The sequence below is a fragment of the Strongylocentrotus purpuratus genome, unplaced genomic scaffold, assembly GCF_000002235.5.
Source record: "Strongylocentrotus purpuratus isolate Spur 01 unplaced genomic scaffold, Spur_5.0 spur5_scaffold_5, whole genome shotgun sequence".
Lineage (NCBI taxonomy): Eukaryota > Metazoa > Echinodermata > Echinoidea > Camarodonta > Strongylocentrotidae > Strongylocentrotus > Strongylocentrotus purpuratus.
In genome coordinates this window covers 37,677,391-37,700,290 of record NW_022145611.1, presented here as the reverse complement: position 1 = coordinate 37,700,290, position 22,900 = coordinate 37,677,391, and the positions used below count along the sequence as shown (strand labels likewise).

The following is a 22,900-nucleotide window of genomic DNA, read 5'->3' as shown; positions in this document are numbered from 1 at the left end:
GAGAACACGTCATCCTGCGGAATAGTTAGCATCAATACGGCTGGCGGACCATCGCACACATAGAGAGAATAGATAGTTAGAACTGAACTGATCGTCAACGAATTGGAGTTAAGTCTTTCGTCAACTCTGTTTGTTGCTATGGCAGGCAGCCAGTGAAAACGAATTCGTTAAATCAAATTATGGAAATGCAAGCATTACTTTAAACAAACAGAACTCTGTTATTCCTGGCACATTTTTCCTGATTGAGGTGTCATTATGAAACTAATGAAAGGGCAGAAAATGAACTTTCTAGAAATGTGATTTTCTCTTTGAAATTCAGTTACCGCCCGCCAAATGACTTTTTGTATCCTTTCTTCAAGTTGCTTTTAATCACTCATGAGTGAAATTTGCATTGTATGAGGTATGGTATCGGCATTAATCAGGCTTTTTGTTGTGCAGAAGCGGGTTATTAGAATAACTTGTAAAGCGAATTATCGTGCACATACAAATCTACTTTATTATGAAAACGGTATTCTAAAACTAGAAGATCTCTATTCAATGCAACTTGGAATGCTCATGTTTAGCATTCACTCTGGGGACCTCCCTCCTGCCCTTGCTCAAATCTTTAGAAGAAATAACTAAATTCACACCTATAATACTAGACAGGCTTCTGCTCTCCATTTACCATATGCAAGGACAACCTTCACTCTGAATACACTAATGTCCACTGGCCCCAGTTTCTCGAATTCACTTGATACTACTATAACAAATGCTTCAAGTATATCAGTTTTTAAACGTAGCCTTAAGTCATATTTTCTTCACAAGTATGTCGATGACACATGAATGTGTTATCAAGCTTTATTGTTTGTGTACTGTAGCATATTTAACTCTACTCTTGATCTGTTTTCGTTTATTCTTGACTTTGACATAATCCCCTTGATCCCTTTTCTTTTTCTTCTTCTTTTCCATCTGTACATATATATTCCTACTTGACCTCTGCACTCAGAGAGCGATAACTCATTGAAGTCTCGATTTGGTGTCAGCTTGGGTTTGTCCATATTAGATCGCCCTCCAGTGGGTGGGTTGATTTTTGCACATAATGATACATATTTTCACACACACGGTGGCCCGAATTCACAAAGGAGGTTTGTCGACAAACCTTGGTTTTCGTACGTCATATGACGCGTTTTTACGCGTTTTTTACAAACCTGGTTTGTAAAGAACAAAAGGAGGTTTGTCGACAAACCTCCTTTGTGAATTAGGGCCGGTGAGTTTGTTAGCTCACCCGGTGTGATGGGGATATGCGCTGTGGTCGATGCATCGTTGGGTAGTTGTTCTCTGAGAGTATTTTGTAAATAGTTTTATATATTCCATATTTGTTGTTGTATTCATGAATCAGTTATCTTTGTCACATCATATGAGGGGGCCTTAACTTAACAAGCTGTGCTTTAACCAAGGTCTCCTCGTCTTCCTTTATTCTACATTGTACTGTTATGATTATACTCTATTATAATTTGTCACACGTGTTTTCTGGAAGACAAATAAACTTGATACATGTACTTGATACTTAATTGATTTGAGGCTAATTTGAGGTTACGGTAGCCATCTAAAATTGCGAAATGGCGGACATCTTAAGTTCCGTATCGAAAATAAGGCCACTCTAATACTTAATTATTATTCAAACCATACCAACAAGACCAATAAATATCCAAATCTCTAAAAAGATACTTTTAGTCTCAATAGATACAGCGTAACTAGTAATCACTTTGCTCATTTATAACAGACTAACGACCCTTTTGGATGCCATCTTTGATTTCCAGGTTTTCTGGTGGCCATAGTACACTGTTGCTCATAAAGTTGAATTTATTCTTTTTGAATTATTTTGACAATGATTTATTCCTAATAGATCTAGATAATAATATACATTCTCAGATTTTATTGAATAATAATTTGCCAATGTTTGTTTTGCGTGACTGCTAAAGCATGTGTGTGTTACTATGCTTATCAACTAGGGGACCTACGCCCTTAAGTCATAAATGACAGTAATGAGGATTAATGCCCCACAAAAGGGGACTAATATAGCACCGGCACGGTTTTGATCCTGGGGCCTCACAGTTACGAGGCCATTGCTTTGCCACTGAACCATGACTGTATACGCAGCGGGGGCTAGGGTAGAGGGCAGTTCCCACAAATAAAATTTAAAAAGAAAATGAAATAAATTATTAATAATTCATTGCATTTTACCCCGGTCCCCAACATAAACAAGAATCCTCTGTACGGCCATGCATTATGGCTCAAGGCATGGGCACAATATTTCCATAAATTGGGGTAAAAAAAAAAATCCGACTTTATGAGCAACAGGGTAGTGGATATAGATACTTCGACCCGAAAACTCTAGGTATAGACACTAAAATCACATCTATAAGATGTATATATCACGATTTATGGCTCTGTTATGGTATTGGCGGCCATCTTGTTCTTCATTTTGAAAATAACCGCTTTCCCAGGGGTCCGATTTTCTTAAACTTTAAGTACGTTGTTCCTGATGTCGAACACTACCGGACAACAGACTATGGCACAAGCAAGCATCAAACTTCGTTCTACTGAACAACAAGCTTAAAATGCGATAAACCTGATATCTGCAGAATTTAAAAGCTAAAAAATACATGCATGACGAGAACAGCCAATTAGAGCTCTAAACCAGTAGTAAGTACTGTTTAATAGGGTGTTAGCTCATCATATTCACACTCTTGGTAAGAGGGTACATGGAGCCAGGGGATTATAAAATTTATAACAGATTAGAGACCAAGCCTAGACCCCCTCCATTGTTGTTGATTATGTTAATCTGACCACACAGATTAAGTCCTAATGCACTTACCTGACTTTCTTTGCCACATGATCTATAACAACAACAACAAAATCCTTTAGCATCAATAATCCCTCAACTCGGGGTTCAAACAAAAAATTGACATCATTATTTTTGGCCCGTCTGCAAACGGACCGCCTCTATGCATGACTCCCGGGCATGACTCCACCCATTTGAAGGGATTCTTTGTCTCAGATTCTACACAGAATCCTGGAATTAGCTCATGCTAGCTTATTATAGACCTTTAGGTCAGTCAGGAATCCCATGACTTTTACAAGTCGATCGCCTGTCTGATTATCAAGATATTTATGATTAAAATTCGAAATTTTAAAAACCGTCTTCCCAACGATATTTAAAACACGATAAAGTCTATTGGGGAAAATGAGTATGGTAAAACCAGTCACTCAAAGAGTTTTACTTTAAGTTTGTGGCATTTCATGATCATTTTGAAGCGCATTTGTTTAGGCCTTCAATATTACAACATAACCATATCACAGACACTGATAACACGTAGGGCCATGCATCTCAGATTTGTAAAACTGGAAACATTGTTAAACAATACGTTATTAACATTTTGAATGACAAATGATTTTTTTTTCCTCCAAAATATTCAGCTAAAATTGAGCAAAGTTCTAATTTTAGTTTACGAATATTTGAACTAATACGATTATTTACTTTCTTCCTTCTTTCTTTAAAAAAAAATAGCACTATCCGATCGTATTGTTGTAATAATTTTGCAATTCTCTTTATCTACCCGTGTTTTCAAATCACAAAACTTGTTATACTCCATGACGACCTGTATAGTTACGGTTTGTTTAAAGATAAACTTTAGTACTGGTAATGCGATTGCATTGTGAAAGAAAACGTGTGAAAGGATCAGAAACAGTTGATCATGTAGCATGTAAGTATTGGTGTGCACTGCAAGGTTCTGGAGTCATCAAAATCATAATAAATTTGACCGAGTCTTGGTAAAGTAACAAGCACTCACATAGAAAGCTATAATTATATGGGACAACACACATGGTGTCGGGGCTAGTACTACCTTGATTTCCTTGTCTTTCTATGCTCATTACTCAGCCAGTATACATTTTCTTCCAAAATTGTTTGGCACATGTCATTTATTTGTAATCTTGAACATTCAGTGTAAGTTTCGTTTGATTCTGTGAGAATTATTTTTTTTTTTTAACCAGTACTGGAGTTTATCTTTAACTGTCAAACCAAACCAACGCGTAATGCTAAAAAAAAAAAACATTCCTCTTATCCCAAGATAGTTCACACTTCGTTCTCTCAAATTAAAATTAAAATTCGTATCAAACTATATAATTTTGCAGGATAAAGTGAATTGGCTCTTTCGATGTGAACTACGATATGTTGCTTTATCAATTTGAAAATTCGATAATTATCTTCTCTGTCAATGACTGGAGAAATATTCTACTTCTGAATTCGTGAATACATTATCTAGACCTGTGATTTATTTGCAATCTTACAATATTTCTGCAGATGTACCACTCCGTACCATCTGCGTACACTTCGCGATATTTTTTCAAATGGAACTTATAGTACTTGAAATATCTTATTTTCCAAAAAATGTTATGTTTAATAGATTTCTCTCTAACAAACGAAGCTCTTTAACAGCATGGGTATCCTTTACAGATGTACAAGAGCTCTCATGATACTATTCGTATGATTCTTCTGCAATACTCATTAAAATCGTGTTTCATTTATTATGTATATTTATGTGAAAATAGAATCACCCATTAATATATTTCACACCTGTGTACACCTTACCATGATAGGCGTTTTAAAGATAAACTTGAGTTCTGGTAAAAAAAGAAAATGAATTCTCACAGAATCTAACGAAACTTACACTGAATGTTCAAGATTACAAATAAATGTCATGTGCCAAACAATTTTGGAAGATGATGTATACTGGCTGAGTAATGAGCATAGAACGATAAGGAAATCAGGGTAGTACTAGCCCCGACACCATGTGTGTTGTCCCATATACATCTTTCTGTGTAAGTGATTGTTACTTTACCAAAACTCTGCCAAATTTATGATGATTTTGATGACTCCAGAACCTTGCATTACACACCATTACTTACATGCTATATGATCAACTTTTCTGATCCATTCCACACTTTTTCTTTCACAATGCAATCGTATTACCAGAACTCAAGTTTATCTTTAATGTCATTCACAACCCTTATAAAAAAAAGTACCATGGTAACCATGGTTTTATAAGGCCTCGAGCTCTCTAATCTCTCTCAAATAAATCGAGTGATCACTGATGTCACTCCTCTGCAAAGTGAAAATGTAGTCGAAATAGAGTGAACATTCACTCTTTCTTCTTAGAGAGGACTCTAAAATCAATCGATATACACTCCTAAACAAGTGATCCCTATAACGTGACTCCCGGAGAGTGAAAATAGAGTGAACACTCACTCTTTTCTTCTTAGAAATCGACTCGATTGAATCATCATTTTATCATGCTTATTATTCTAAAACTTCTACATAATTTTCCCTCTCAAAAATAAGCTCAACCATAGCAGGAGCATTCAGCACAATCATGCTCTCATTGCTGGTCAAATATTGATTCGTATTATATGCAATACTCAGAAGAAAAATAAATCCCCTTTTCCTATAACAGACCGGCACGTCTGTATTACCAAACATTTAAGTTTGCTCAATGCTTTGTACTCAATCTGAGTACATCTCGCCATGTCGGTTGGTATTATGCCATTCACAAAGCATAGAGCTCTCTCCATTCCAGGTATTTGAAACATAATATTGGTTACAAAATATATTATATACAATGTTTAACGTAATTCGTCTAAACCTACCACTTGTATATTGACATCATAATATACACAAACACACAAACCCTTCTCATAATCCAAAAGTGAGAACAGACACAAACAAAATCATCTGCAGAATGTAAGTTATAAAGTTCAAGGGCGGTTATATGTCCCGATTATGTGTATTCGACCCTAATTATGCGCCACGTTTTAAATTGAATATTTTTAAATATATAGTTAAACCTTAAAATAGGAGGAGGCATATACACTCGGAGGGGGCGTATAAATAATATGTCTTGTTTACCCAGGGTTGCCTTGTGAGTATTAATTAGGGTATACCAATAATGTTCTCCTAAGGAGTCCCGTTTATTTCCTCCAGTCTTTGCCGAGCTACCATGATAAGGCGCTCAGAGTGGTATATGAAGATTAATATCTTGCCAAACGACATTTAGTGCGGCGGGACTCGAACCGCGAACCAATATAATGATTCAAAGTCAATAAGTGAGGTATTTGCTAGACTACGACACCTCGAATCAGTTATTTTGATTCTGTGTATGTTTGTAAAATGTGAGCAAAACAAATTTCCAATGTTGGACAATAAATTGAAATTGAATGAATTGAATTGAATGTTGAATTTGAATTTCGAATCCTCGCAATGTATGAAACACAATTGCGCCTATAAAAACAGTGTCAAATGATGGGGTGCTTCAACCTGTTCGTTCATGGTATGGTCTATCGATCACGACCGCTGTCGCGGACGGACTGATGATCACCTTCAGCTTTCCATAGTACCACGCCAGCTGCAGGACTACTGAGATCTCGACATGTTCGAGTAAGACGCCCCGCAAATACAAGATAGAGTGAGAGATAATTGTGTTTGTTTGCAAATAATTAGTTTATTAATTACGTTTAAAAAAATTAAATGTAAAGGTTACTTAATATTTTTCAAAACATATTTAATTTGAATGTAGGCCTAATTTTGGATGGTAGGGTACCGGTACCGGTACCCTACCGGTGCCTTAACTTGACCGAGACCGAGCCCGATGGCGAGGGCCTAGGATCTAGTCTTGGAGCCCGCTCAAACCGGGTGATTCATAAACAAATCAGTGTGTCTAAATTGTAGTCTTTCTTAATTTCTAAGGGGCTTTGCAGCCTATCCTGAACATTACCAGTTGTGTATGCAGGCACACAAAACACAGTTTTTACACCCTACTCTTTGCAAGAAGTCTAGATCTAGCATAGATAGACTCTAGTCTAGATTTTCTAAACGTGCTAGATCTAGGCTGAAACTAGACTCTAGACCTAGGCTTCATACTTAGCCATAGCATAGCAATTATAATATAGGGAGTGACTCTCCTACACAATGGTATCCAGGGGCCCGTTCCTAGAAACCAACAACAAGACAGTCATAACTTTATCCGCCAACTACGGAGATGCCTCTGATCTTCCTAAACCGTTTCACGAAGTACTTACTAACTAGATATCTCGTGAAATCGATAATAGTATTGGCGAGAAGAGGAGCTGAGTCTTACTCTTAGCCTTAGTTGCAATTCCAACAGATTTTAAAAAAGTAATTGTAGGAAAACTGCAATTATTTAAATGAATGAGGAGTAAAAAAAGATTGAAAATGATACCAGGAAATAAGAGATGCAAATCATGCAATATACTTCAAAATGTGTGTAGATTATACAATAGAAGTACTTGTAAAATATAATAGTGAGTAGGCCTATTTCATTATAGATCTACGACTGGTGAATCGGTTTTGTTCTTGAGATGGGTACCCCCCGGATATTTTCATTTGATAGTTTATAAAAATACACCCTTATATTATTCTTTGAAAAAATACCATGTAATGAAATTTGTGTTCAATGTTTTTGGCGTCGGCACAATATAAAAATTACAAAACTTCAACATTCCAAATGTTAAAACATATGTTTAAAGTAGTTTAAACCATTCACTTTACACATTTGAAGATAGAATTCATCTCGAAATTAATACCCCCTTCACATACACATATTTTCCTTACGAGTCCTTACGGATCACCAAATCGTAGACAATCGCACGCAAGCGTAAAGAACTTGCTGGTATTCGTTAAAAAAATCGTACCAACTCGCATACACTCGTAAGGATCCGTGAAAGGAGAGGCAAATTTTTGACATGTCAAAAATCTTCTGACCATTTTCCACAGATTTATTTTTCCGTAAATAGCTCGTAATTAGCTCATAACAATCCGTAAGTATCGTAAAATGCTCGCAAGAATCCGTAAATGACTTATAAGAATTTTTTAACAATTTGTTTACAGATTATTTATGGATTATTACGAGTACTTACATGTTATTTACGATTTGATTCGGGTCGTGTTACGATGGCTTTACGGATTGTTATTGGTTATTGCGAGCACTTTACGTACAGTTACAAGTACTTTCCGAATCGATAAGTATATGTTACGTATATTGGGAATTATACGATTTGGGAAAATGTATAAAAGCTGCAAGTTTAAACACTTCATTTTCAGTTTTTTATTTTGTTAAAAATCAAAAGGCTCATTAGTACTCGTAACTACATGTAACTCGTAACTATTCGTAACAACACGTAGACAGGTCGTTAATAACACGTTAGTTGCTCGTAGTTATTCGTGACAACTCATAACAAATCGTGGAATTTTGCCGTAACAACTCGTAATAACTTGTAATAATCTGTTATACATCGTCAATAGCTCGTAACAACTCTTAAATCGATCGTAAAAGTGGCCAAAACGCAAGGATATGTGCAATCCCTAAGGACTCGTAAGAAAATCTGTGTATCTGAAGGGGGTTTAACAGACCTGCCAACCAGTACGATTTGGTCGTATTTTGTACGTTTTTTAGAAGCAAATACGACAGTACGATTTTCCTCAATAAAATACGTTTTTCAAAAAACAAAAAAACAAAAACATACTTTTTAAAATATATATATATATATAGGTCTATATATATATATATATATATATATATATTTTTTGTATTTTGTGTGTGTGTGTGTGTGTGTGCCATTTTCAATGGCAAAATGCCCATTCTGTCCTGTAAAGGATTCCAAAAGCATATCACATCGGCAATTTGGGGATGTTAATTGGTTCATCGAACACACAAGTCGTGACGAAATCATGCATATTCAACCAATGATCCATAATGTTTATGCCTCCGTTACGAAGTAGCCGGAGGCATTATGTTTTCGGGTTGTCCGTCCGTCCGTCCGTCCGTCTGTACGTACGTTCGTCTGTACGTACGTACGTCCCGTTCTCGTGATCGCGTTATCTGAAGAACCGATTGATGGATTCCTGCCAAACTTTGGTCATGTATGTATCTTGCAGAGCCAATGAACTGATTAGATTTTGGGGTTACGAGGTCAAAGGTCAAAGGTCACAGGGCTCATTATGTATGCAAAAACAGCTCGTGATCGCGTTATCTGAAGATCCGATTGATGGATTCCTGCCAAACTGTGGTCATGTATGTATCTTGCAGAGCCAATGAACTGATTAGATTTTGGGGTCATGAGGTTAAAGGTCAAAGGTCACAGGGCTCATTATGTATGCAAAAACAGCTCGTGATCGCGTTATCTCAAGAACCGAGTGATGGATTGCTGCCAAACTTAGGTCATGTATGTAACTTGCAGAACCGATGAACTGATTAGATTTTGGGGTCACGAGGTCAAAGGTCAAAGGCCACAACGCACATTATGTATGCAAAAACAGCTCGTGATCGCGTTCTCAAGAACCGATTGATGGATTCCTGCCAAAATTAGGTCATGTATGTTACTTGCAGAGCCCATGAACTGAGTAGATTCTTGGTTCATAAGGTCAAAGGTCAAAGGTCATGGGCTCATTATGTATGCAGAAATAGCTTGTGAACACATTCTCATTAGAACTGACAGATGGATTACTATTTAACTCAGGACATCTTGCAGAGCCAATGAACTGAGTAGATTTTAGGGTCATGAGGTCAAAGATCAAAGGGTCATATATGTATATGAGAAATTGCTTGTAATCACGATATTCTGAGAACCTGTTAATGGATTACAATTGAACTTGAATTCGAAAAATGTGTTCTGTTTTGGTTTGTAAAATTGCTCTATGACGGAGGCATCATTTTCGGCTGCGCGCAGTCGAATTCCATCTAGTTTTTTTCCTATGTAGGAACTGTAAGAGACATTGGGCGTGGTCGTGCTTGATTTTGAAGTTAGAATGAGCGATCTGAAACGCTCATCGTAAATGCTCATCGTGATCGCAGTTCCACGGTGTACTGTTCATGCTTACTTCTCTGGCTCATCTAGGCAATTCTCCGTGTGTGGCCTTAATTGGTCTTCCAGCTGGATTCGCAAACCTTCACTGTGCATGCTACGTAGACCCACTAGAGGTCAGTGCGTTGACCCCATTTAAACGCTTTTACAAATTGTAAACGCATCTTTTTGTGAGTTTACGATCGGCGATCGTGATCGCCGTTTTTCGGTGATTCTACAAAAGTAAGCATGAACGCAACCGTGTTTTAAACTAAACGCGGAACAGATGCCTGATTCTGGCCAGAAAAAGTGAAGCATGAACACGCCATTGATTCACGTAACAGTCCGTGTTTTTTTTAAGAATTCAACTTTTGTCAGTAAAATACAACTTTTGGGATTAAAGCATACAGTTTTTGAACTCCCAGAGGTTGGCAGGTCTGGTATAATATGGGTCTGAAAACTAGAGAATACATTTCTGACTATGGCTTGCCTGCCGTGGCAGAATACCCATCCCTTCGAGGATTTTACAATGTGGAAATAAAGGCGTATAATCAGTTTATTTAAGTGGGAAAATCCTTAAACATAAACATGGCATATTTTCAAATACAAAAAACGATTATAACTCACTGTTTAAGTGAATGTGTAGAAAAATCATAGTTGGAGAATTTATTGTCCTTTTTTGCCAGCCATATTCTACCCAATAAATGACATGGGATGGTGCTGCCCATGGACTAAAAAGTTATGACAGTGTCAGAGGCGTCATAACTACTTAGTCAAGATGTTGTTGTTGATCTTGGCAAAGAGGGCTTCGAGAAACGGGGCCTGTTCCTCGAAACCGTCATAAATCTAACTTCTTGACTAAATCAGCGTTAGTGAGCTAGTTGTCCACAACGTGTTTCACGAAGCACTCTTTGCCAAGATCAGGAACAAGATCCTGACTAAGTAGTTATGACGTAAAAAAAACCTGTCATATCTCTGTCATGACGTTTTAGAAGATGGGCAGCTCCATCACATGTCATTTATTGGGTAGACTATGGCTGACAAAAAAGGGCAAGAAATCCTACAGCTATGATCTTTCTACACATTATCATCATTTTTTATACCGGTATTTGAAAGTCTAATGAAGATATATGCCATGTTTATGTCTAATACTTTTTCCACTTAAATACTATGATTAAACGCATTTATTTCCACATTGTTAAATCCTCAAAGGGATGGTAATCTACAATGGCAGGCAAGCCATAGTCAGAAGTGTATTCTCTAGTTTTCAGACTCATATTATTTTCGAGATAAATTCTATCTTCAAATGTGTAAACCAATGTTTAAAACATACCTACATGTTTTAATGTTTGGAATATTGAACTTTTGTCATTTTAATATTGTGCTGACGCTTAAAACATTGGACAAAACTTTTATAACATCGTATTTTTACTAAGAATAATATAAGGGTGTATTTGTATACACTATCCGGGGTACCCATCTCAAAAACAAAACTGATTCACTGGTCATGAAACGAAATACTCCCAATTATATTTTACAAGTAAATTCTATGGTACAATCTGTATAATCTACACAAATTTTAAAGTTTATTGCATCTGTCATTCCCTGGTACTATTTTCAATCCTTTTTCATTCCTAATTCATTTAAATAATTGCAGTTTTCCTAAAATTCCTTTTTTTTAAATCCGGTGGAATTGCAACTAAGGCTTTGTCTTGGCTCCTCTTCTTGCCGATAGTATTGATTTCTTGAGATATCTAGCTATTAAGCTCTTCGTAAAACGGTTTAGGAAGATCAGAGACATCTCCGTAGTTGGCGGATAAAGTTACGACTGTCTTGACGTTGTTTTCGAAAAATCATAAATTATTATGATAAATTGTACATTAATTGATCGATGAACGAGAGGCTTACATGAACTACAGAGATCTTCAGAAGAAAAAAAGTTTAGATATGAAAAGTAGTTGAAAAACAATAAATGTATGTGCTCACCTTAAATATTATAGCTAAATCTGGACTTTTGACTTCTTTGTGATTTGTAATTGTTCTACAAAAATAAAGAATATATTGATGCAAGTGCTTTTGATTGTTCTTACCGGTATATCTGTTAGTGCCTAACATAATTTGGTTCAAGAGAAAGTCATTCAACAAGGATCACCATCACTTCCAACCCTGTAGTGCATAAGTCGAAGTAGAATCTTATTTATCATTTGTTTTAAAAATACAATTCTTTTGCTTGATGCAGTTTATTATTTTTATTTTCAAATCTCTGATATGACTAATTGACACATTTTTCATAATTCTGGAAATTTCATGTACAGTGAATTGGGCTAGTAGAGTTAATGGGAGATTGTAGGGCTAATGGGGACCAATCACACACACACAAAATCGCTTTTTATGTAAGGGATTCCATGAAGGTATACTTTGGCAGTGTTCAAAAAACTAAGTTTTGGGGAAGGTCCAGATGTAACTTTTTACAGTCTGTAAATGAACAGTATGACTATTACCCCAATGTCAAAATTTCAAGATTTGGTGGGACTTGGATATTTTGTGTGCCCATGTGACCTGAATGCCTATTAGTATCAGCTTCAAATTTACTTCTGATCAGAGATATTGCAAGTGTAAATACACTGTTTTTGAATGGCTTAGTACTCAAAAGTGACTAGTAGACTAGTTGAAGCCCTTGAATGTGCGTGTGAGTCTTGATTAATGAAATCTTCTTTTTTATCCTAATTTCCTGTTCTTGTTAATCATTGACAATTTGAATGTCTGTAGAGTTAAACGAATGACCACTGTACCAAATAGGAGAAGCAATAACCTTAAAGAGAAGGTTCATTGATTTAAAAAACTAACTACATGTATAATGTCATTATCGCAAAGGTGACACTTTGATTGGCCAAGGTTATCAAAAGTCAATGCTTGGAAACATTAGAAGTAATGATTATTAACAATTACAAAATGCTTAGATACAGCCCCGCCATAGCACCTGAAAAGATCCCCGGTCGCTGCTGAGATATGACGTCACATGTTGAACATGATGTGCACAAGCAAACGATGTCCCATGACATCTCACACAATTTTAGTGCCTGTTTTGTCATCTTTTCTCCAGTTATTTCTCGTACTTCAATACCCTCAGACAAAATGTTTAATCTATTGCCTCACTCTTAACCCCGTGCATGGTATAGTTTGATGGAAAATGCAAGGATAAAAAAAAAAGGAATCCGTCGCTTGTAAACAAACTAAGACGCCATTGTATTTTCAGCTGCATACACCGCGGCATGTTCGGCGTTTCAAGAGGAAACAAATGACGTCCATGCTATCATTCCGGAGGTTTTTTTAATTTGAAAGTGTGGTTTCTTTGATTGTTCATTAACCCATATTCTGTGTATTTACAAACAAAAGAATTTAGTTATCAGAATGGGGGTCATATCCCTTTTTGAATGGTGTAAAATTCCATCACATTTATATACACTAAACTCATTATAATTTGAGAAATTAAAGCATTGCAATTATGTTCATTCTTTATGGGATGTCGTCTGCTTTGGCAGGGTTGGTTCATATTGTGACGGCATGAAAACATCGTTATTTTTCTGGCAAATCTCTCGCATATCCCAGATGCTATGGAGGTTGTTTTATTTGTATTTTTATAAACCACCCGATATGTAGTTGACCTAAAACTTGCATGATGGCCATCTGTTAGCTTACCAGTTTCTAGTAATACGCTATTTGCCATATTTGTGATTTTCTATGAACTCGCACTTGAAGAGCTAGACTCTTTGAATTGCAACGGTAGTTACGGTACTCAAATATAAATCTTAAGGTGGAAAAAATATTTCTTGCAATGGGTCAATTTTGTGTGGAGCGATAAACACACACAAACATTTTGATTCACTCTCCAAGCCTTTGTTATTGACTCTGGGCTGGGTAATGCATCTATAGTAAAGAACAAAACTGAACAAAAGAAAGGAATGTACTTATAAATGAAAGGTGATAAGGGAGGTTTAGACATAAAGCAGTCTTGGTCCATTTGTAAAGCCTTTGTTAAGCAAAGCAGACAAGCTTAGATTTGTAAGATACGGTTAGGTGAGCAGTATCTCATTCAAATTTTGACAATGTACTCCAGACTGTTGGTATCAGATACAGTAAGCAGTCTCCTAATTCGTAAAGCTTTAGAATGTGTGTGTTTACTCCACTCAGAATAATTCTTGACAAGCATTACTGCATCCTCAAAGGGATAGTTGAGTTCTGTTGCAGAGGGCGCTACACAAAATAATTTTGTTGTGAGATAATGAAAAACTGAGTGTCAAATTTGAAAGAACATACAATTTAAATGACAAAATCATCTTTGTTTGATCAAAATCGGTTCAGAGACGGCTGAAATATCCATAAATATAACGATTTCTAATACTTGTGTACCACCACAAATATTAGGTAATTTGAAAAAGCTGTTGAAAAAACGAAATAGTGCCTTTTACTTCATATTTCAGCCAATACCAATGTTAGCTTCTTTTCTTTTTTTTTCGTGTTGGTTATATTACGCATAACCAGCCAGCCCATGTATTGTTATTTTTACCGGTCAACATATTTTTTTTGAAAGTGGAGCTGAATTGGTATGATCGTATTGGCTAAATTTCACACATTTTGGGGTCTAAAATTACCTTCATAGCAATTTTAGGTTCTCAAAGGGCACTAGAAATGTCTTGGATAAGAATAAGAGCAATAACCATGCACTTTGAAGGCATTTGCGTTCTGAAAACAGAACTCAACTATACCTTTTAAAGTAGATATTCATTGATTTTAAAAACTAACTTTATTTTCATTACTGCAAAGTTGAAACTTTGATTTGAAAGGTTATCAAAATTCAATGATTGGAAACATTCAAAGTAATGAATATTATAAATTACAAAATGCTTAAATACAGCCCCGGCATAGCACCTGAAGAGCTCTCCGAACGCTGCTGAGATGTGTGAGATCATAGTATGGATATAACTAGCACAAGCAGACGATGTCCCATGACATCTCACACATTTTCAGTGCTTGTGTTTTCATCTTCTCTTGAGTTCTCTCTCTTACTTCACTACCGTCAGGCTAAATGTATACTCTATTGCCTCACTCTAAACCCGTGCATGGTTTTATTTTGATGACAAATGCAGCGATACAAAAATAAAGGAATCTGTCGCTTGTAAACGAAATAAAACGCCATTGTATATTCAGCTGCACACACCGGGGTATGTTCGGCGTTTAAAGAGGGAACAAATGCCGTCCTTAATATCATTCTAGGTAGTTTTCAATTTGAAAGTCTGGTTTCTTTGATTGTTAATTAACCCCTATTCTGTGTATTTACAAGCAAAAGATTTTAGTTATCAGAATTGGGTCATATCCCCTTTTGAATGGTTTGACATGCCATTACATTTATATACACTAAACTCATTATAATTTGACAAATAATAGCTTTGCAATTATGTTCATTCTCTATGGGATGTCCTCTGCTTGGGCAGTGTTGGTCCATATAGTGACGTCATTAAAACATCGTTATTTTTCCGGCGAATCTCTCGTATATCCCAGCTGCTATGGAGGTGGTTGTATTTGTATTTTTACAAATCACCCGATATGTAGTTGGCCTAAAACTTGTACGATGGCCATCTGTTAGCTTACCAGTTTCTAGTGATACATTAGTTGACATATTTGTGATCTTCTTTGAATTTCACCTTTAAGGTAAAGACCAGTATTGGAAACGCCCCAATTTCAAAAAATGAAATGGAAGCTCTTATTACCAAGCATGTGAAAGAATATGTTTTGACTAATACATGATGATAAAAATTTTGCTGGGAAACCATTAGTTTATCTATTGGTGTGTGAGAGATAAGCGCACGTGTCGCGCACGTGTGGGTAGTCCCATATACATCTTTCTGTGTACAGTGCTTGTAACTTTACGAAGACTGGGTCAAATTTCTTTTTGATGATTCCAGAACCTTGCAGTACACACCAATACTTATATGCTAGATGATCAACCTTTTCTGATCGATTCCACAACGTTTCTTTCACAATGCAATCGCATGACCATAATTGGTCTTTATCTTTAAAGAAAAAAGGACAATTTAGCATCTACTTGTGTATGCAATAAAATGTATCTGAAATTATGTGTATAGTACTTACCAAATTATCGTGAAATTACACCTGTTACACAAATGCCAATTGTTACCCTTTTCACTCTATACAAATTTCAAATTTTAATATAGATACTACAGAAATTATATAATGTTAAAAGAAACATTGGAATGATTTTCAACCCTTTAAAAAATTACATTTATAAATCTGAACAAGTTTACTATTTTTCTTTAATGGTGATGTGATGTGGTTGGTACCCGCAGAATAATAAGTGGAATGATCATATTCATATGTTGTAATAACATAGTGGTACTTCTTTTATTCACTGGGTTGAATTTTCTTTTTTCTTTCTTTCTTTTCTCTACAGAAGCAGTGCACATCATTGTATTTCCAGACAATGGCATTCACAGAAACATCAGGATTAATTACTGGAAGGCTTGTCTAACACTGAACTCACTGCCCTATCCAGATCAAGCTAAGTTAAGCTCATGAAATAATACCCAAGCAAGACAGAGCTAATTGCGTGTGCGAACGATCTGGAAAATATTGCTTGTTATTTCCAACTAGGTATTTGGCCTCTCCTTGCCTTGATGTACTGTAGTTGATGTGTGTACCCTGGCTTTGTTATGTGCATGAAGGAAACAGAAACTGCATTGAATGAGATTTATGGATAAAGGTGATTGGAATCATTTCAGCAGTTTTGGATAATGCAAAATTGCCATGGGTGATTAGAATAGTAATCATTGAGATGAAATCAGTCAGTCAGTTGGAATACCACAGCGACAGTCATTGCTTTGCTTGGCTGGTCACAAAGACGAAGGAACATAGACAAAATATTTACGTATTTTCAGTTCCTGAGCTGAACTTGCTGTACATGTGAACAGAAATTCACATTAGTGTGCAGGAATGTCATGATTTTTTTGTGATAGAGTGGAATGATCCAATAATGATGCAAGAAGAAAAAAAGCTTCTTCTCTGTTTGGCAGCTAGCAACATTTTTCAGCATCATTTCTCCAGTTAATGGAAACAGAAATGGAGGAAAAGAATCATAAACATGTCAGAAATAACAGCATTTGGGCTGATGATCCTGATGGAAATATAAGCAGCAGCGTCATGGCACATAGTGTGGGAAATACTGGGAGGGATCATAGAGCACTTACCTCACCCACCTCGCCTATGTCTGATGGAGGAAGTGCAGGAAATGGAAGGGTGAACAGAATGCAAACAGTGCGGACCGAGACAATAGAGGAGACTGTGTGTGTCTATGAAATCTCTAATTCAGGAAAGGACACCGATGAGCTAGGAGCGAGGAGAAAATCAGATACACTTTGTGCAGAGGTGATGAGGAATGGTGCATCATCAAGGAGACGATCATCCAGTCCCAGTTCTGGTAGTGATATGCTGCAGGGGAGGAATAGAAGTGGTATCCAATCAAACACATCACATGGTATTAATTGGGATGATGCCTTGCATCAGAAGGAGAATAGCAATTCTAATCATCTACCTGGACATGCTGAGCCAGTGGAAGAGGTGTTTTCACCCCTCACAGTTTTGAAGTCAGATTTAACCAGTCCAACAGACTTGACATCACCACTGATAACTACAAAAGCTGGTCATGCTGGTGATGGGAAAGATTCTCAGGTGGTGGATAAGAACATAGATGTTAAGCACTCAACCCCTGTAGATGGATACTATCATGTTAAACACAACCCTGCCTATAAAGATATGGGTAGACCAGTTATAGCTGGTGATCCGTCATCTAACCTAGGGTATCCTCAGGAGAAATATCAACAGAATAGCCCTGAGCAGACTACTTATGATCCATCCAGTGGATATCGCTTGCAACCTCCAACTTCATTATTTCTGAAAGAGAAGCACTCTGTAACAGGACCCCAGGACAACACACCAAGTGATATAGAGTTCTATGATTGTCATTCACAACTTGGTGAACAGAGAGAGACTCCTGATCAAGAACTCTTTACACCAGAAACTGACAGCAGCTTATTAAAACAAAATGTGGACAAGAAGAACAGAAGTGACATGTCAAGTTCTTCAGAGAGATGGCATACTGGAACAGAAGGTTCCATCGCTATGCACCAAGCCTTACATGATTCAGAAGAAGGGGATGTAAGTCTAGGCAAGAAGAAAATTGAGCATACCACACAGATGAGTAGAGCTGATTTTCCATCTCCACCCAATCCAACTCGTATCCCAAGGTTTCAAAAAGACCCAGGAGATGGTGAGAATCCCAAGCAAGTGAAAAACACAAGAAGTGTGAGTCCCAGTGCTATGGAAAGATTCAAACGTTTCATTTCATTTGGGGAGAAGGATCCACCTCAAAAAATCAAAGAGGTTCCATCTAGCTTCTCCATGTCTTTCCCTTCTCTTCCGGACCTGTCATCTTCCACCCAAGCTCTCAAATCCTTCAACCTTTCCCAGGAGGAGCAGCCCCATTCATCACCATCCAGAGGACGTCCAGCAATGACGCCCTGTGAACGTGGCGAGAAGAGCTGGCGGAAGGATACATCTTATGGTTTCCCCTCTCCTGAGATATCTCTAAAGAGACCTCAGACACTCTTCAAGTTTAATACCTCCCCGTATGATAAGAATACAGAGACACGTAAAACCCGTAGGCGATCTACTGAGGTACCCTTTGAAGGGTTGACCAGTCCAATGTCTGCCAGTGAACGACTACTAAGGTCACCTGGAACCCCAAGGATACCAATGTCTCCCAGGGAACCCTCAGCTTACATTGCAGCCAGAGAGAAACAGGCCAAGCTGGATTTTAGAATCAACTTCAAGGACCAGGCAAACTTTACAGGTAAGTTATTCTGATTCTTCTTATTAAATTCTCTTTGATGATTTACCAGTTAATCCAGATTACTTGCCAATGTAGGTACATGCAGCTAATTAAACTGGAAGAAACCATAAATAGTGAAATGAGCATTATTTTCTCTTTTTTTGCATATTTATTGAAGGCAAGTCCTGTATTGATAATTATTATACACAATTCTGAATTCTTTATAACGTATCACATTTAACTGAGGTTTAACTATGTTTGATATCATGTTTTCCATCTTTTTTTCCCTCCCATCTTATTTTTGTGGGGTTGTTGTATTTCATTTGTTTTGTTTGGAGAAGGGTGTAGGGAATGGTGTAGGTAGAGTGTGTCAGAGCAGCACATTTGAAAAAAATAAAATAAAGAGCCCATCTTGTGTCATTATTGATCAGTGATCTACAGTATGTTCTATTAAACTTAAATGTATTCCTGTATATTTCACTTATAATTTTCAGTACTTGTATATTCTTACGTACACACAAGCTGTTTATCTCATTGTCCCAATTATCAAGAGATCTTAATGATTTCATTATATTATGTAGGATTTTGTACAATTAATTTTTAAACAACACAATTGTTGTGAAGATATTCAGAGTTTAAGGTGTTTGGGTGGTGTCTTTCTCTCAATTAAACAATTTTCCTTCATGGGTTGGACTGTAGCCCTGGAATACACACCCACTTGAAGTCTAAAATCTATAATTACCTACCAAAAATTGAAAAATGTCAATGTCTCCTGATTAAAAATGAACTGATATTCCTGTAATACCCCTCTTCTTCAGGACACATTGTGTGAAATTAAATTGATGCTAAAAGAATAGATTTAAGAGTTGAGCCCTTTAATATGCCTTTTACAAACACAAATATACTGTATCAGGCGATTTGATCTCCAAATATTATTTGACTGTGGTTCATGCAGAATTTGCATAGAGTACATGCCTGCACAACAATAGCAGGTAAATGGGATGTTGAGGATGAGATGCCTTGCAATACTGTAGCATACAACATTGCATAATCAAGTTAGCGTACAGGAGCAAAGCTACCCTGCATTGATTGATTGATTTACAGCATGACCATGTTACAGTACATCTAGCGTAGATGCATACATGTGCATTACATATAACCGGTTTGTCCACAAGGACTTAAACATTATAGTGTGTTTCTCTCCTAAATCTATTGATTTTTATTTCATTACAGTAGTATATGAAGTAGCAGCTATTAGACTGACCTTTACTGTGACCACCAATTAGTTGTGGCTTTAAAGGGCAACTTGACCAGTAATGGGTGTTGATTTTCATTCATAACTACACATGTGGGTACCATGTGTGTTATTATTTTTAATTATTTGGCTATGGGATATGGCTATATACATGGCTAATGAGTACAATGTACAGTATACCGGTATGGAAATGTTGAGGATTGAACAGATTTTCATTCAGAATGGACTGCTTGCATCTTTTTCCCCAAGGTTATATAATATGTATTGATGCATCCATTTAATCACCCCTCCCTTTTCTCCAAAATGAATACAAACAAATTATTTGTGTTCATTACCATCAAGAAATGCAGGTGTGATATACAAACTGAAACCTATGTTCCCTTCATATGTATTGCAAATGTTGTACTCCACTTTAATGTTGCCCTACTTGAACTATGGTATTCTTGCCTGGGGTAGTTCATTGAAACTTCAACTGGACAAAATCCTGGTTGTTCAAAAAAGAGCAATACGAACAATTTGCAATGTACCTATTCGTACTCACTTGAGCCCTCTTTTCTTTCATACTAGAGTACTGAGAGTTCAGGATATTTTTAATTTACAATTAGGCTGCCTCATGTTTCAGCTGAATAACAACGAACTGCCGCAGGCACTATCTTATTTGTTTAAGAAAAGAAATCAAGTCCACAAATATTCTACCCGACAGGCGGATTTCCTATTACCTTCCTAGAACGAGAACAAGCTTTACTCAAAACACCTTAATATATACAGGTCCTAAGTTCTGGAATTCTCTCGATTCTGTGATTAAAGGTCTGTAAGTGTACATGTATTCAGAAGAAAATTGAAAAGTTATTATTTGAATACATATTGTCATTCCTGATTCCTGACTATTCTTGTCTCCAAACTGTATACTTTTGTTCATTACAATGAGTAACTAACGGTATGACCATACCAACTATGTTTATTATATACTCATATCAAGAATAAACTATATTGTAATATTGTTTCAATAAGCTGCAGATATATTCCCTTCCCTTTTCCTTGTCTTTTGTAGTTAATTGTGAGTATTGGTTCATGTATCCCTGTAATCCCCCTTTCCCTCTTTTATCGTGTATTTGTATTTTATAAACTTTACTTTAGTTTGAATAATCATGTCATTTTTAGTTTAAGGAGCCTATCCACAACAAGCTCTGCTTTTCCATAGGCTCCGCCACCTTATCTCTTAAGTTAAACTTACTGGACAATATTCTGAATAGTGTGTACTGGCATTGTATGTACATGTGTAAAATAATCATTTTCAATATGTTGTTACACTCTTTGTAAAATGAGATATTGTGGAAACCAATAAACTATCTATAAACTATCTATCTTAATAGAGATGTAGATGTAGATGCATGATCCATATGTGTGGATTCTATTTTCAAATTAAATGATAATCCGTTTTCTAGAAGAAAACAACCATCGCTGTTATTTGTGCTAAAAGGGAAACCCACCTTCCTGAGAAGTTGAATTGGATGAAATCAGAAAAATCAGAGAGATTTATAGTGAGAAGCAAAATGGAAAATGACATAGTATTAATAGATACAAGTTCTTTGAAAGTGTACATGTACAATGTAGATCACTATGTGAACTTCATATTGGCAAAGTGGTCATTTCATTTGGGACCACTCTTCTATTTAAATTTGTGGTGCAGTATGCCTTGATGAAATGGGAATTTGCAATTCTCCTTACCAAATTGAAGCACCAAGGGGATGTACAGTACACTGTATGTACATGTAGCATCGCACACATATTATAGGTACTTCAAACACAAGGAGATCATATTCGGTCACAAAGTTGGAAGGAAAAATATAGTGATTTTTCTTCGTGTAAGAACAAATTTATGGAAGGGTTTAAATACATGTAGGTAATAAAATACCACACTGTACATCTAGCATGTATTTTGCATTTCATCAAAAGCATTGCTGTTATGGCTGGATACCATGCAGCCCTATAGTTTGAAGCTACACTGTACATGTAGGTACATCGTAACCATAGAGAGAGAAGCCTCTGACTCACCTGATCTAGTACTGGAGATTACTTCCCAGGGTTCCTAATACTCTTTCCACATGAAAGTTCAGAAGGGATTTTGAAGGATAATACATGTATCTATAAATTTTTATAATTGTTTTTTCTTATTCGACCCTGATTTAATCACTGTGATTATTTCCCACTTAAATGTCTGAAAGAACATTTTATGTTGTGTCCACAGCTCCACACTCACTATTATTGTTCTCAAGAAGAAGATGGGAGGGGGATCCTGAATGTCTATGTGCACTTCATCCCTATCAACATTTTTTAAATGTATACAGTTCAAATAAACAGGGGTCCTGCACACAAGGACCCCTGTTTATTTGAACTGTATACCAAGATGAAATATATATGTAAATAAAAGTCTTAAAAACTTTGCATATATTAGTTGTTGCTATATCAGACAATCGTGTACTTGCTTTTGATCCTTTTTTTTTGATAACTTTGTATTGTTTGGAAGAAAAGAAATATTCATTTGAATTGAATTGAATTGAATATGATAAGGCACTATGGAATTTGTTTTTTGAAAGGGGAGTGTATATTATATTATATTGTGATTTATTAGGCAATTTGAATCTGCATGGTTAAAGAAATCTTTTCTTGTTCTTTGTGTCATGGCAAAATTGCTCCAATTCAATTGAATGTTAACATCATCTATGCGGGAGAGATTTCTTAATGCTGTAATGGCACGAGGTCACATGCTGGGGTATGTTGAAAGACCCTCTTGAAACTCTTTGAAAGAATGCATTCCAGCATGATTTGCAAAGGGATTTGCATTT

The 22,900-nt window shown here is 36.4% G+C and overlaps 1 protein-coding gene across 1 annotated transcript in view; it reads left to right on the top strand.

Annotated features, from left to right (window-relative positions):
* The first annotated feature begins 6,393 nt into the window (after positions 1–6,393).
* The window catches only part of LOC579678, a 51,647-nt gene continuing 35,140 nt past the window's right edge, over positions 6,394–22,900 (top strand). Inside the window, exons 1-2 of the mRNA XM_794958.5 lie at positions 6,394–6,503; positions 16,367–18,820. Of these exons, the coding sequence (XP_800051.4) occupies positions 17,020–18,820 (1,801 nt within the window). The 5' untranslated portion in view covers positions 6,394–6,503; positions 16,367–17,019. The remainder of the gene's footprint in view (positions 6,504–16,366; positions 18,821–22,900) is intronic.